Source organism: Camelus ferus, chromosome 7, assembly GCF_009834535.1.
Source record: "Camelus ferus isolate YT-003-E chromosome 7, BCGSAC_Cfer_1.0, whole genome shotgun sequence".
Classification (NCBI taxonomy): Eukaryota; Metazoa; Chordata; class Mammalia; order Artiodactyla; family Camelidae; genus Camelus; species Camelus ferus.
In genome coordinates this window covers 47,564,700-47,580,268 of record NC_045702.1, presented here as the reverse complement: position 1 = coordinate 47,580,268, position 15,569 = coordinate 47,564,700, and the positions used below count along the sequence as shown (strand labels likewise).

Sequence of the window (15,569 nt, the reverse complement as noted above, 5' to 3'; positions counted from 1 at the left end):
TGAAAAGAAAATGTGCACTTTGGTGTCTGAAGGTTTTTTTTTTAACCTAGACAACTTCCTCTCAGACTTAGTTCAGAAAAGAATAGGATGCTCTACATTCATGAGCTCTAAGCTACTATCACTTACCTTTTTAGAGTCTTTGTGGAATAAGATAGGATATAAACAAATATAAATTGTCCAAGCAGGCTCAGAGGCTCCTCAATGAGCTCTGGCTCTCCACTTCCAGCACCTCACCCATTTAACTGTCTTGACTTCAGATCCTGTTCTTAACTCTGACTTGCCCCTTTCATTCCCAAGCTCACCTTTAGAGATGCTTTTTTCCAATCAGCCAGTACATTTATTGAGCACCTGTTGTGTGCTGGGTTCAGGCATAAGGGATGCTGCCGTTCCTCTTTTCTGTACTAACTCTTGCTTCCCTCCCTCAGCTACATGTCTAGAGCACCTCAAGATCCCTTTGCCCCATTCCTAGGGACGGGCTGGCCAGCACTTGCAGAGACGGGAGTGCAGTAAGCCCATATCTACAGGGAGGATCCAAGGCTCAGATCACGTTGGACCAGGTTAAGGTGAACAGGTTTCAAGTCAGAGAACTATGAAGTCAGACCCCGGAGCTAAGATCAGACAAAAGCAAATTACAGGGAAGAGGAGGAAATTGAGCAGTTGGCTCACACACGCAATTGTCTTCTAATCATACCTTTCTAGATGGTTGGTTCAAATTGTGTTATTTATTATCCTGCTGTGAAATGTGGTTTAATAAATATTTTATTGATAGTAGTAGTATTTTTGAGATGTGGAAGCCATAATCGAGTTATATTTTTCTGCTAGTAAAGTCATTCCTAGCTTGTATAATTTTATGTTGGAATTAAATACATCAGTAATTCATGGTGCTATGTAAAGGGCATCATGGCTTCCAAGTGTTTGATCACATTAACAAGTTTGGAAAACCACTGTTCAGAATAGTGTAAAGGCAAAGAGGAAACTAACTGAAAAAAGATTCTAATTCAATTCAGTAAAATTGTAAGTGGGTGCCACTTTGATTTAACCATTTTAAGCCTTTGAAGCTCTTCTTTATGTTGGCTTATTCTTTGTATTTATTATTTATATATGTATATGTGAAATAAGTGTGCATGTGTGTTTGGTGAAGCATCATATATATATTTGAAATTGCAGTTCATAAGCTAGAATTTATAAGTCACTGTAGCTTCCTTCTTAGTTGTTCTCTTGGACTGTTGACTTGAGGAGAAGCCTGGGTTGTCGTAAGCAACCCTGTGGAGAGGCTCATGTGGAAAGGAACTAAGACCTCTGGAAAGTGGTCACCTAAGTGAGCTTGATGGGGATCGTCCAGCCCAGTAAAGCATTCAGAGGAGTGCAGCTCCAGCCACCATCTTAACTACAACCTCTCAAGAGACTGAGCCAGAACACCAGCTAAGCTCCTCCCAGATCCTTAACCAATGGAAACTGTAAGCTAATGTTTGCTCCAAGCTACTGTATTTGGGGGTAGTTTGTTAGGCAGCAACAGATAATTAACATACCAGGAGCCATCAGTTTCCAACCAATATCATTTGTGCCATTAAGAGTAAATATAATGCAGCATTTCGTAAAAGAATGCTCCACTGTTATTTCCAGGCATTTCTTCTATGCTGATATTACATTTTGCAAATCTTGTTGCAGATGAATGGGCAATAATAACAATGGCAGACATACCTCTTGGCTGATCACAAATGTAAGACAGACCCCAATTGCAGAGATGTTAAAATGTGAAAAAAGATGCATCATAGAATAATGAAATCACTATCAGGTATGTTCATTTCCTTTCTGCTTCCATCAATCCTGTCTCTGCCCTAAGACCTTGATCTTGCCAGTTGTGGTTTTGTTGACCATTTCAGAACCAAACTACTTGAGTTCACAGGGCGTTGCTGTATTTGCATCCTCTGTTTACACAGGGAGTGAAGAGTTTGGGGAGTGAAGAACTCTTGGTGTGCACTGAAAGAATGCTTATTCTAACCTTTCCCAGCCCAAGCAACCTAGCTTCACAACCTTGTGTGTCACAAAGAGTGCTGTCTTTTTAAAGGGCTGGAATTGCTGGGGAAGTGGTGGGGCTTCTTGGTGCTGGTGGAATTTGGGCATTACATTAAGGCATGCTAATCCTTGAAGATTAGGGAATATTACGGGTGCATGTGATACTCTATATACTGGAATAATTCACTACCAGCATAATAGGAATATAAACATATATTTAGGGAGAAAAGCAGGAATGCAAACAATGCCCACTGGTTTAGGAAGAACATTCAGCAGTGTTACAACGGATATATCGGCAGTGTTAATATAAAAGAAAAAGGAGACTTACCTGATACAAGCACACTGCCTTCCTCCTCAAATCTCTCTTCACTAAATAAGGTATCACCTGTGCAAGGCCTTTGTAAACTGTTGAGCAGCAGACAAATGTAAGACTTAATTACACATTTGCATGCTGCCTCCACACTGGGAGGGATCACTAATCCTCACTGAATTCCCACCTGGGCTCAACTCTGGGCACTTGAGCTTTTTCCTTGCTTCTGATTTCCAGGAAAGGTTTAACAAACAGGAATAGAAATAATAATGTGTTTTATTACAATTTAGGAGATACTCAGAAATGATTGTGCTTATACCCGTACAACTTAACTCCCTTTAATATTCTTGTGTTGAATGTATTTAACCTCTAAATCTTCTGCATCTCCAACTAGCACTCCTAACATAAAACTTCTTTCCTGTTCTGATCACCTGTAGTTGAATTAATCTCTTTTTACAGATTTCTTTTTCCCCTCTCCCGTCAGAAGTTTTAACTCTTTTCCTGACTCAAATGTCTTGGGTCACAGAAGTCCTCCCCTTTCTGGAATTTTTTTTTTTTGAGTGCTTATTTCAATTCAACAAATATTTGAACTGTAGTATTGCTGGAGGGTCTATGCCAGATGCTGCATGGGATAAAAATAACTGAATAACTGAAGAAATAAATGGCATAGTCCCTGATAGTGTCTGCCTTCAAAGGGCTTAGTTACTAATAAGGAAAAATAAAAAAGCAGCCCAATGCCTGTAATGCAAGGTAGAGTGCAATCTATATAGGTCTAGGAAGAGATTAGATTGAGGGCTGGTGAGGATTTCCTCTCCTGAGTCTTGTGGTAGCTGGTTGCTTGCTTGCTACTGTCAGCCATTTCCAGTGCACCTCAGAATTTTCTTCCTAAATGTTACACAATTATTCTTTCCTGCAAACCCTCTTTAACTCCTAAATTAATGCGTCTACTCTGCAAAGAGGCTGTAGGTGTTTTTATTAAAACCAGCAGTGCTAAGATACTATAATTTGACTGTTGTTTTGTATCCACTTTGAATGGGTTTGACCTCCTGAATTGCCATTTCTGCCTGTGATCTGCATGTCTCCTCACTTGGTATTTGTAACCCTTTTCTGTCCCCACCCTTTACATGGCACATACCTGTTGGCAACAGCAGCTCCCCAGTATGTTTGTCCTTCACCCACTTGTTTCTGTCTTGATATCTCTGAAAATCCAGATAGTAAAATTCCTCAAACCACACAGTTTTCTCAGTTTTACCGTTTTTTCTTCTTCCAAAATCTCAAGTTGACCTTAGTCAAGGGCTTCTTCAAGAATAAAGTTCTTTTAATGTTTAGCCACACTTTAAAAAAAAGTCTTCATAATTTTCGGAAATTGTGTTAGTGTAAAGTGATACTTCCCATGATATTATATGTATATGGGGCATCTGAGAAAAAAACACACATTCATATCCCTCTTGATTGACTAACAAATGGACTTTCGTTCCCCTTTTCTTCACTAGCAGAACCCAGATTTTGCTCAGGCTCCTCCTAGTGGACATACTCTTAAGAGGAGGCTGGGAATGGATATTGATCTAATTTCCCTTGATGAATGCAAGGTTTAGACACATGCATGAGATGTAATACTGGCCAATTAGATGAAAGGGAAAATCTTCTGGAGGGCTTTGGCAAGTTTTCTTTACTCAAAAATGAAGATGCTCTGTCTTCTTGCCTCTGGACATTGTCACCTACATGGAATGCTAGAAAGCATGGTTGCCAGTTAGCATCAGTGGTAGGAAAATCACTGACCCATTGGAGATCTCAGGAAAGAAAGATGAACAACAGCCTAACCCCAGAGTCATTGTGGTAATCGACCCACGACTCCTCTACAACCAGACTTCTTGGGTGAGATGATAAATGTTCTTATTATATGCCACTATTACTTGTTTAACTGCAGGTTTTTGTTTCTTACACATGTAAATTATTTCTAAAACACGGAAGTTTCTTTTTTAAGACCCCAGAACAAAAGTCAAGATTGTATTGCCCTATAGGACATTAAGGAATGTTGTATCTAACCTAGCAACTTTATTTCTAGTCTTTCTCCTCTGCCTGTCAATCTTTCTCTAATTCTTCTGAAATCATCTTCATTTTGTTGATTTCCTCATTAATGAGTTGAATAAATCTTGGCATGTCTTCATTCTACATTTTGAGTTACATATATAACTTTTTAAAAATTGTACTTTAATATTAGCAGTATGATTTATTTTTTTCTGCTGAATTTGAAAATGGTTTTCCCTTTTAATTTAATTCCACTTATTTACAGAATTCCTGTTTCTCTGAGGTAGTGGATGCAAAGGTCAAATATAGGGGTGAGAGGAGAGACTAAGAAAGAAGCATTGTTAAGGTGCTTGCGGTGATATCTAGGCTGGTTTAGTAGCCACTGGGAGCCCCCAAAACTGCCCTGGACCATGCAGAGCAGCCTTGACAGCCTGAAGTCATCTTTCCAAATGCCTGTGGTCATTCAAAATTCTGATCCTATAACTAGAAAAACAGGTGGTTATCAGACACAACATCCTGAAAAGAAAAATTATTGAGGCTCCACATCTTTCTGGAAACAACCTATTTATCAATAATCAGTTATTATAATGGATTATTGAGGGCAACACTCCTTCATAGTTCTTATGAGGGACACGGGGTTTGAAGTTTTTATTTTGAAATTAACAGTTTACAAAGGGAAAGGACTAAAAATTTTAGTTCGAAGACTGTCCCCTCAAATTTCAGTCAACAGAATTGCCTTGAGTCTCAACAAATGTCATTAATAGACCACACTGAAATCCCATTTCAGTATCATAGAGACTGTTGTTAAACTGGAACTTTCCTCCCTAGCTCTTTTATTCCTGGACTGAATAATAATCCTACATATTTTTAGAGCAGTTTGGCGTTTACAAAGAGCGTTATGCATTCTTTCATTGGGTGTATTAAATTCAAGCAAGTGGCAGATGAGATTCGGAATCAGGATTTCAAATACTCAGATCTTGGTTTCACACAACTAGGAAAGTTGAATTGCAGAGTTGGTTCTTTCCTGGAAACATTTGGACAACTATGGGCAAGGTGAATAAAGCCCTCGGCGCGGGGTCCTGAATGCCGATTCCACCATCTCCTTGTTGCTTAGCTGCTTTGTGACTTAGTTTCCTTGCTTATAAAATAAACTGACCAGCTGGAGCCCTGCCTTTCTGGAGATTAAAGGAAATAAACAAGCTGAAGGATTTAGTGTGGAGCTTGGCACAAGACAGCACTGCTCAAACCACATACTCCCTCCCCGGGAGCCCCACAGAGATGTCCATCGCTCCAGAGAGCCGAGGGGCAGCGGAGGGGGCCAGCGAGCGACTCACACAGGCTGAGGGCCCGCCCCACTTGGTTCGGGGTCCAGAGCCCGAAGGCCGCTCCCCTCAGCGCTCACTCCGCCCCCAGCGGGCCGAGGCGGGGACACCGTTCCCCGGGAAACGGGACGCGCCGCTCAACCCCCGCCAGCGCCCTCGCCAGCTGAGCTCGCACGGCGCACGGCGCACGGACTCCGGCAGCCAAGTGGTAACAGGTGGGAGACGAGCGACCGCGCTCACGGTGATTGCGGGAGGAGGTGGGCTCCTCCCCCCGGCGTGCGTGCGGAGGGCAGCCTCGCCCGCGCGGGGCTGGGCGGGAGAGCGCGCGAGGAGCCGGCCCGAGCCCGCGTCTCCTCAGACGTGCCCCATGGCGGCCCCGGTGACCGCTCGCGAGGCCCCAGGCCTCCGGGAAGCCCCGAACCTTCGTCTAACCCCAGAGGCCGGCCTCGAGGCGGCGGGCATGGTGGAGCTGGAGGAGGAGGACGAAGAGGAGGAGGAGGAGGAGGCGGTGGCGGCGGCCAAGAGAGCTCGGACTTTTGCCCAGGATACGCGGGTGCGCTTCGTCGGCGGCCGTGTGGAGCAGATGCTGGGACTCCGGGAGGAGAAATGGAGCCAGTATCTGGAAAGCGAGGGCGGCCGGCAGGTCCTGAGGGAGTTTCTGGAGAGCCCCAGCCCTGCCTGCCTTGTGTTCAGCGTCGCCGGCGCGGGGCGGCTCGCGGCCTCCCAGCAGGTAAGGGGCGAGGGGGCCCTGCCGCGCCTCACCGCGCGCCCCGCGGGATGGACACCCGGGCGGGACGGGCCAGTCGCACCTCCTTGGGTTCCCGCGGGGCACGCATTCGGGCGCTTTAAGACACTTCAATCAAGTTCCTGCCCGGGAGTCCGCAGAGTCCCCCACGTGCGCCCGCTCTGCTGTTAAGGGGCTGTTGGTTAGTTTTCTAGTAGGTCAGCCTTGAGCCTGCTCCACTCGGGTGAAGCAGGGAAAGCTGCGCGTCCTTTAGCTGTTTGGACGTTAGGCGCAAGGTGAGTGTGGGTTCTCTGTGCCAGATAACTTTCCTAAGTCGCTCTTGGGTCACTCTGGAGCCAAATATGTTTGGCAAAGCCCAAATAACTCGTCGTGGCTCAGTCTGTCTGTCAACCCTTCATCCCAGGGAATACTACTTAGTCCTTAAAAAAAAAAAAGATGACCCGGCAATCTGCGCTCACATGGTGCTTACCAGACGTCTAGAGAGGCAGTCCTTTTTCTTCCTTCCTCCCATCCCTCCTTCTCTCCCTTCCTCCCTCCCTGTCTCTTTCCCTCCTTCTCTCTCCCTTCTTCCCCCCCTTTCTCTACCCTCCTCTCTCCCCTCCCCCCTTCTTCCCCCTCTCTCCCCTCCCTCTCCCCTCCCCCTTCCTCTCCTCTCCCTTCCTCTCCTCTCCCTTCCTCTCCTCTCCCTCCCTATCCTCTCCCTCCCTCCCTCTCCCCTCCCTCTCTCTCCCTTTTCTCTTAAAAAAAAAGTCCTCTTCAATTTAGACTGCTGGGCCACTTGAAGCTTAAAGAGTACAAGGTTACCACCTGCAAGCACAGCATTTGTACTTGTAGTTTATTGAGTTTGGAGCAAGCTTCACAGTCTTTAAGGCCTCAGTGTAATGTATCTTCACTAAAAGTGGTCATTATAATGCGGGGAAGGAAGATCCCAGAGAAGAATGGGAATAACAGGAGTTTGCCTTTTGTGAGTTGTGAATTTTTTTGTTTTGCTACTCTCCTAATATAATTTTTAAAAGTTTGTCATAGTGGACAAGGAGACAGAACACTTTAGTATACTGTTAAATAGTCATGATACCTGAAGAAATGACTCGATAGTTGTAGAAATGTTAGAATACCTTGATTAAACACTTATATGCTTGGAGGATGGAAATGCAATTCAAATGCCTAGTCTTTATTGCAGTTGGGCTTATTTCTAGACAAGAAGAGTTATACAAAAGAATAACCTTTGCTAAGACGGAAACATTCTAATTTCCCCTTGTATTTGTTTCTAATTATGAGATTTTGTGGTATATGATGATCTGGTATAACTGACATGCTTTTGAAAGATGATGTTCCACACCATTAATACTGTGAAATTAGCATTATAAAAGAACAAAGAAAACTGTATACTCTTTACAGAAGAGTAGTGGAACAATCTTATTTATAAAGGTAGGCAAGATGCCAAGTTTTATTTCTTCTGCTAGCAATCCAGCTAAAAGCTACAGCAAATCCTGCTTGTTAACATGGAAGCTATATAATGGACTTTAATTATATTGCTCTTATTTCAGATTCCAAGAGATGCAAAACACAAAATTGTTTATATTGCCAAGAAGATTACTGAAAGCATTGGAGTAAATGAGTTCCCTCAAACAGTTTTATTTGGAGAGTTACCTGCCTCATCTCTTGGACATGTAACTGCTTTCCTAGATGAGGTACTGGTCTATCCTTAATATTTCAGTCTTTCATTTATGACACTTGGAGTTAATCAGGACAGCTCTGCCTATTAAAAAAAATGTAGAGGCCAGTGATCTCATTAGCCAGGTGGATGGAAAATGATAGCATCTAGACTGTTCCAGACATGAGCTGATAGTGATGCTAACATTCAACAGGTAGTAATTTGTAAGACCATCCTTTTCCTCTTTCTTTCTAAATAATGCAAGTAAATTAAAAAGCAGCTTGACTTGAATAGGCTCTTGTACTTAGCTATAGGTGTTAAGCTTCATGTTGATTAGAGATAAATTGACACTTTAGAAAGAGGTATTATTAGTTTTTCAGATTCCTGTTAGTTTCGAAGTGCACTCATGTCAGATAATGGGAGAACATAATGGAAATAGTGTTAGAAGTATTTGTCTTAAAATTCCTTTCTCTCCCCTTAAAGAAACAGTCTCTAAATATTCATGTTGCTGGCACACTAATGTGCATCAGAACCACTTGGGGATCTTGTTAAAGCAGACTGATGAAGTAGGTCTGGGGTGGGACCCATATTCTGCATTTCTAGCCTGGTATGGCGCTATTTTTTCACAGACAAGCTTTGAGGAACAAAGTTCCAAATGACTAGGTTTCAGAGAACCAAAGCAGGGGTTCTCAAACTTTGCTGAACATTAGAATCACCTGGGGAACTAACAGGTCTCTGCCCAGGTCACACCTCATACCAATTAAATCATGTTGAGGACTGGCACCAGCCTGCAGTAGTTAAAGATCCCCAGGTGATTCTAATGTGCCCCAAACTTTGGGAGATGCTGGGTTAGTATTAGTGAAGCAGATCTCAGTAGTCAGGGCTGTCTTGCCAAGGCCAGTACTTAAGGTAGGAACTTGGAGTAGCCTGAAGATGGCATGAAAATACCTCTAAGTCAGTCCAGACTTTTTTCTTTGTCTCAGACTTTATATCCATTCTGTGAGGACATCATGCAAGTTCCACCTGCAAACCTAGCCAGAATCAGTTCCCGTCTCCCCTATGTTGCTGCCACCCCGGTCCAGTTCACCATTCTCTCACCTGCGTTAGGCATTAATTGTTCTCCATGCCTCTGTGGGGCTCCCATTTAGAACCTCTTCCCAACACAGCAGTTAGAGCAATCCTTGTTGAAACATGAGGAAAAAAAGATACTGCTTTCTGCCCAGACCCTGCACTCGTTCCCCTTTTACTCAGAATAAGAGCACAACAGCTTACAGCAGTTTAGACTTTGTGTTGTTGCCCTTGTGGGTCAGTAGTACCCGCATCAGCTGGAAACCTGCTCGAACGATGGAACCTCAGGCCCTGCCCCAGAGCTGCAGAGTCAGGCCCAGGAAGCACCGGTGATTCTTCCGCTCGTTAAAGGATGGCAGCAGTGATGCAGACTCGCTGCTCTGTCCTCCCCATGACCTCTCTAAACTCATCTCACTTGCCAAATCATGTCTTCTCGCGTGTTCCTTAATTGTCTCAGGCACACTGTTAACCCCAGGGCCTTTACTCTTGCTGTTTCTTCGTCTTCCCCAGAATCCGCTCAGCCAACTCCTTCATGTCCTTGAAGCGATTTTTCTCAAATATCTCTTCTTAGGGAAGACACCCTCCAGGACAGCAGGGATCTTTGAAGGGCAGGGACTTAGGGTCAGACAAGTGAGGCGCCCACTTCCAGAACAAAACTTACATGGGGCAGGTAGGGGAGGGGGGGAGAAACAACAATAACCTGGTCGTCAAGATGAGTAATGTATTAATGCAGTATTTAAAAAATAGAAGTTAATGCGAAAAATCAACACTTCAAATAAAAATAAGATCACTAACAGTGCCGTGCCAAGTCATGTTGGAGCCTGAGGCAAAGAGTAATACTGATCCTGTCTTTATTAAAAAATGTTGATATTTTGTTCATCATGAAATTTGGGGGTTTATTCTTATTTTAAAATATTTTAAAATCTTACTCATCTTAATTATTGAGGGTTTTTTTTTTTTTTTTTGGTGTCTACTTATATTTTGTTCTCAAAGTGAGTGCCTCACTGGCCTTACCCTAGTGCCGGCTCTTAATCTTTGTTTTGCTCTCTTATGAGTCCCAAACACCCATGACACTGGCTGACACATGGTAGGAACTCAAAGTCCTTGTTAATGAAGGTTAAATAAGGGCTAGTTGATAATTCTGTTCACATCAAAGACAGAACACTGAAGCTACAAGATACTTCTTTAGAGAAAAAGCGTTTGGTGTATGATCTCTGCTACCTCCATCTGAATTATTTGACATTGATGTAGAAAGGGCACTTTGGAAATTGTATGCTAACAAGCCCACAGTTGCGTTTGTTCATTTTATTAATATTTATTGAATACCTACTTGGTGCCAGTGACTGGACACACTTGACAATTAGTGATGACATTTCTGCCCTCAGAAAGGATGCAATCTAATTAGAGAGGCAGACAGCTAAGCCAGCAGTGTTAGGACACGGTGCGCAGGGCTACTGCAGTGGTCTCAGCAGGATGCTATGATAGCCTGGTAGCAGCATGCTGTGGCCTCTAGAGGGTTGGCAGGGAAGGAGGGGAGTCTTGAATAGGCTCATCAGAGAGGTCTTGGTTTGCTTGGGGCAGCTCCAGTTTCCACATGTTACAGATCAGTTAACATCTGCTAATCATTTTTATTGCTCATTTTTACTCTGAAAAGCATCCACAGTTGTATGTTAAATAATTTGGTCCCCATAGTGTTAAAGGACAAGGAGTGATAATGAGATGGAGGAAGAGAGAAGCCCTGCAAAGACACAGAGGTGAGGAAGTGCAGATAGCATTTTTAGAAATGGAGTAGATGAGTGTAGCTAGCATGGGGAAGGAGAGCTAGACGGTGCTGAGGAACAGGGCTGGAGAGGCTGATTAGAAAATACTCTTGTCACTTTTTCATTCAGATGGTTGCCACCAAAGCCAGTTGTCAAACCCAAAGCCACGTATTTATTGGAAGATAGTAATGGTGATGTATGTTCTATGAAGATTTTTCTCAGGGCTGACTTCATTGGAACGTTTTAAAGTCAGATGATCATCTATGACTTGCATTCCAGGCTAATCAATGTCTACCTTTCTGGGTGCTTTGTACACTAAGAAGAACATTTAATGCAAGAATTGGTGAATTGGTGACTCCAGGAGCAAAGGAGGGACTGTGTTACTGAGGTAGTGATTGGATTGAAAATTATTGAGGACATTTTCTGGTGTTACAGTTTTTATTTTTTATTTTTATTTTTTAAAATTTTTATTTAGTTTAGCTTTTTGCTAAGTTTTTTTAGAGGGGTAGGTAATTAGGTTCACTTATTTATTTTTCAATGGAGGTGCTGGGGATAGAACCCAGGACCTCATGTGTACTAAGCTGAGCTATACTCTCCCCTCATCCAACGTTACAGTTTTTAGATGGGATAGAATAAGAAAAGGATGGACCAAAGTGTTTAAACAGAAGATGAAGAAGGTCATTTATGACTTCATGTTTCTTTCTTTCTCATTTAAATAATCTAATATACTCTCACTTATATTCAGTGTTGTTCAATCTTTGGAGTTTGATTCAGATATACGCTGATTAACAGTGATTTAGGCTGATGTGCTGGGGCCTGCCAGACTTCTCTCTCCAGCCTCCATCTCCCTCCTGGACTCCAAGCTTAGGCCTCCACCTCCATTCTGGCCATGGCACTTGTTGTGTAATGGACATCCAAAATCTAACGTGTCCAAAATTTTACTCCCGGTCTACTGCTCACCATTATTCTGTGTCCCCATGCGTTGTTATTTGTAATATACTATATTTAATTATACTTGCCAAAAGCATTTAAAATATCATGTAGTTACTTCTTTTAGTATTAGGTTGACCCACACCTTGAAACAAACAATAATTGTAAATGCTTATCAGGCCAGAGTGAAAGTATGATTTGGTTTTTGTAGTCAGTGTCTGGGCCCCATTCTTGGATATTCTGATTCAAGAAGTCTGGCAGGGGCCCAGGTTCCTGTATTTTGAAAGTGTCTCCCAGGTAATAGTCTCCACTGATTGAAGAACAGCTGTAAAAAGTAACACCCTAGTTTTTAAAAATGGATAATAGGAGGTAAGTAGAGGAAACCATAGTAAAGGCACCACAGCTCTTATGGGTGGTTGTATATCTCCTCAGTAAACATGTCCAAATTATTTTGGTTCAGAGAAAGTTTGGGGATTTTTCTTATATTTTCTATTTCTTATGTATTTAAACAAACAAACAAAAAAATTCCAGCTAGCATAGAGCTTGTTGATAACAAGATGTATTGTCATTAAAAAGCACATCCGAGGTCTGTTTGCTCTAAATGACGTCTGTAGAGATACCCTAGTTGTTTGCCTAATTGCTCTACAAAGCACGTGGCTCAGCATTTCCTGACATTTTCATCTACAGCTTGTGACACAAATATTTAATTTTGAAAGAAGTTGGTCTCATCACAGAATAGTAAAGTGTGAAAAGTTGAAAAGTACCCAGTAAATTAGAAATGTCAGAGAACCGGAATTATCCTCGCCCCTGACTTTTAGGAAAAACTGTTGCTACTGGGAGTTGAATCTAGAAAGCAGTTTTCCCATGGGTCAGGGCAGCATGTTCAGCCCAACAAGCCTAACGTCTTTAGTCTGGTTTCCAGAACTGTTCAAGAACCTTCCCTGTCTTTCTCACAGCCACCGCTGTTAAGGAGGCTGGCTCTGCTTCGAGGCAGGCGAGACTAGAACTTTTCCAGAAGCACCATATTTCTGGAGCCCTCAGTGATTTTGCATATCAGTGTTCAGGTTTCTGCCTGCCCTGCTCCTTCATCTTACAGATGTAAAACTAATTAGCAGCTTTTCTGGCAAGCCTTCCCTAGTACGTCTTCAGCCAGAGACAGGTGTTTCTCCTGTGTTTCCACATGACCCGAAAATGTGCCTTCATGGCACTTCTGACATCAGGGGACCTAACCCACAGAGCTCAGAGAAGACAGAAGCCATTTCTTATTCATTTTCTATCTCCACATGTAGTAGGTCCTAAGCAGGAAAATGTAATAATAATACAACTTGGAAAGACTGCTTTCCCCATTGGAAAACAAAAGTGAATTTTCAGTTTTGTTTTCAGTTTACTCGAAGATGGTGTTGTCAAAATAAACTTTAAAAAGGTGGAATGACTATTTTCTAAGCACTTTTTAGCTAGTGGAAATTTTATGGTTAGTACTGATAATCTGGACAGATTTATATGAGAAAAATGTTTAAAATTGGTACCTGTTGGACAGGGGTGAGAAAGCAAGGAGGGACCAACTTCATTAACTCAGTAAACACTTATTAATTACTTAACATATGCTGCAGTATAGGAACACATACAATTTTGGAGCGTTTTTTACATACATAGTTTTGTTGATATTCCCCACTTAATGGTGAAAGGAGTTCTGAAAAAGGTCCATATGATTTAGTAAACATCTTTCTGACTATCAAACTTTAATCCACTGTGATGTTACCCAGGGCTGGAGAAGATTAATTTACTCTTGCCTCCATGTGATTCAAGATTTTTTTCCATTGATATGGCTTCCAATGTGTTCAATTTGCATTAAGAAAAGGGTTTACTTAGTTGACATGATCTTGTGTATTTCATGCAGCGTTTGAGTTACTGGGAGACTCCATAAATGTTTGATAAATGGGTAAATGAATGAACAAGCAGTATAGTATTTCCACTTTGAAAGAATTTATGTCTAATTGATTAAGTCTAAATGGGTCAGTGACTTTGTCCTCTCTGTAGATTTGGTATTGTAGGAGGATATTTATGAAATTGAGCGGTTTTGTTGCTGATTCTGTGTGACAGGAAAATCTTTGAAGGAACACATTGTCTGTAAATTAATTTGACTACTTTTTTAAATGTTTCTCTTTCTCTAGATTTTAGTGCCCATTCTTTCCAATAAGAACAACCATAAATCCTGGTCCTGTTTTATTTCACAAGACATGGAACGTCACATAGAAGTCATGAGAAGTAAAATGCATGTTTTTAGAGGCAAAATGTTGAGAAGAACTCTTCTACCAATTCCGACTATTGCAGGAAACATTGACCTGGATCAGAAATATTCAGAGACCAAGTACGTAATGATACGGTTTACACAGGATATCAAAATGGAGAGCCAATGTACCGAGTTGATATCACACCTCCAGCAAACTTAGCAAAACAGCAAGATTTTTATAACTACAGCATATTTTCAAAATAATGTGCATCAATACCATGTATATGACTTCCTTTCAAAGTATATTTATTGACATATAGTACATTTATCTGTTAATTTCTGGTGTACAGCATAGTGATTCATTTCTACATATATAGACACATTCCTTTTCATATTTTTTCATTATAGGCCATTACAAGGTATTGAATATAGTTCCCTGTACTATACAGTAGGACCTTCTTGTTTATCTATTTTATATATAGTAGTTAGTATCTAAATTCCAAAAGCAGACTGTACAAAAAGCAAGCTGTAACAATTGCCATAATGTCAACAATATTCTTTAGTACAATGGTTTTGAGAACATGATGACTCTTTGTTTCACAGCTTTTTAAATATTAGAGACAAGCCAATGTCAGAGTAACAATATCACAACTCAAATTGAGGCTATGAAAATAATGGATCTGATTTTGAAGTAGTTATATTTAGAACTAGTTTATAGATTCATAAAATGCCTAATAAATCCAAGTCCTATCCTTATTTGAATGAAATGACTTGTTTTTAAGTTGTTATTAATAGTTTCAATGTTTGCAGGGTAGAGTCAAATGAACGGACAATTCTCCATGCAATTGAATCAGTGGTTATTAAATGGTCACATCAAATCCAAAAAATTGTAGAACAAGATTCAGTGCAGCCTTTGCTGAATTGTCTTCACTCAGATCCTCAAACTGAACTGGATTTCTGGACGATGAGGAGAGAGAATCTGTCATGCATTTATGATCAAGTAAGTAGAGAGCCCTAGAAATTGCTTCTAAGTAGAGTTACAAAGTCAATTGTAGAATGTAGTCTCCAGAGCAGTGATTTCCAGTGACTTTAACGGTTTAACATACTGTCTTTGAATGACTTAATTGTCTGCCCTCTTTTTTTATTCCAAACTTCTGTGTGGTATTCACTCTGAAAATTAATAGGGATTAAAAGTAATTTTGCCTTCTGAGAATATTTTGACAGCATTTGAGATAATTGGAAACACTTTGTGGCATAGAAAGAGAGTAGTTCCCCAGGGAAACCATGATGATCATAAGATTTAATTAATCTAGTTGATTTAATTGATTTGGGAAAGGAGTAGGGTCTTACTGAGTGGAGAGACACAACTTTGGAAGAACTAACTTTGGTTCCTCTGCGGGTGTTTTCCTTACAAGTTACTTGATGTTATGTTCTAAAAACTAAGATACTCGTTTACATGTTCACCTATATCTTAAAGATTTTCTGAAACACAGCAAGAAATTTTTA

The 15,569-nt window shown here is 41.4% G+C and overlaps 1 protein-coding gene across 1 annotated transcript in view; it reads left to right on the top strand.

Moving 5' to 3' along the window:
* The first annotated feature begins 5,556 nt into the window (after positions 1-5,556).
* The window catches only part of DNAH11 (dynein axonemal heavy chain 11), a 281,146-nt gene continuing 271,133 nt past the window's right edge, over positions 5,557-15,569 (top strand). Inside the window, 4 exon segments of the mRNA XM_032483875.1 lie at positions 5,557-6,406; positions 7,969-8,112; positions 14,005-14,201; positions 14,874-15,063. Coding sequence (XP_032339766.1) covers positions 5,633-6,406; positions 7,969-8,112; positions 14,005-14,201; positions 14,874-15,063 — 1,305 coding nt within the window. The 5' untranslated portion in view covers positions 5,557-5,632.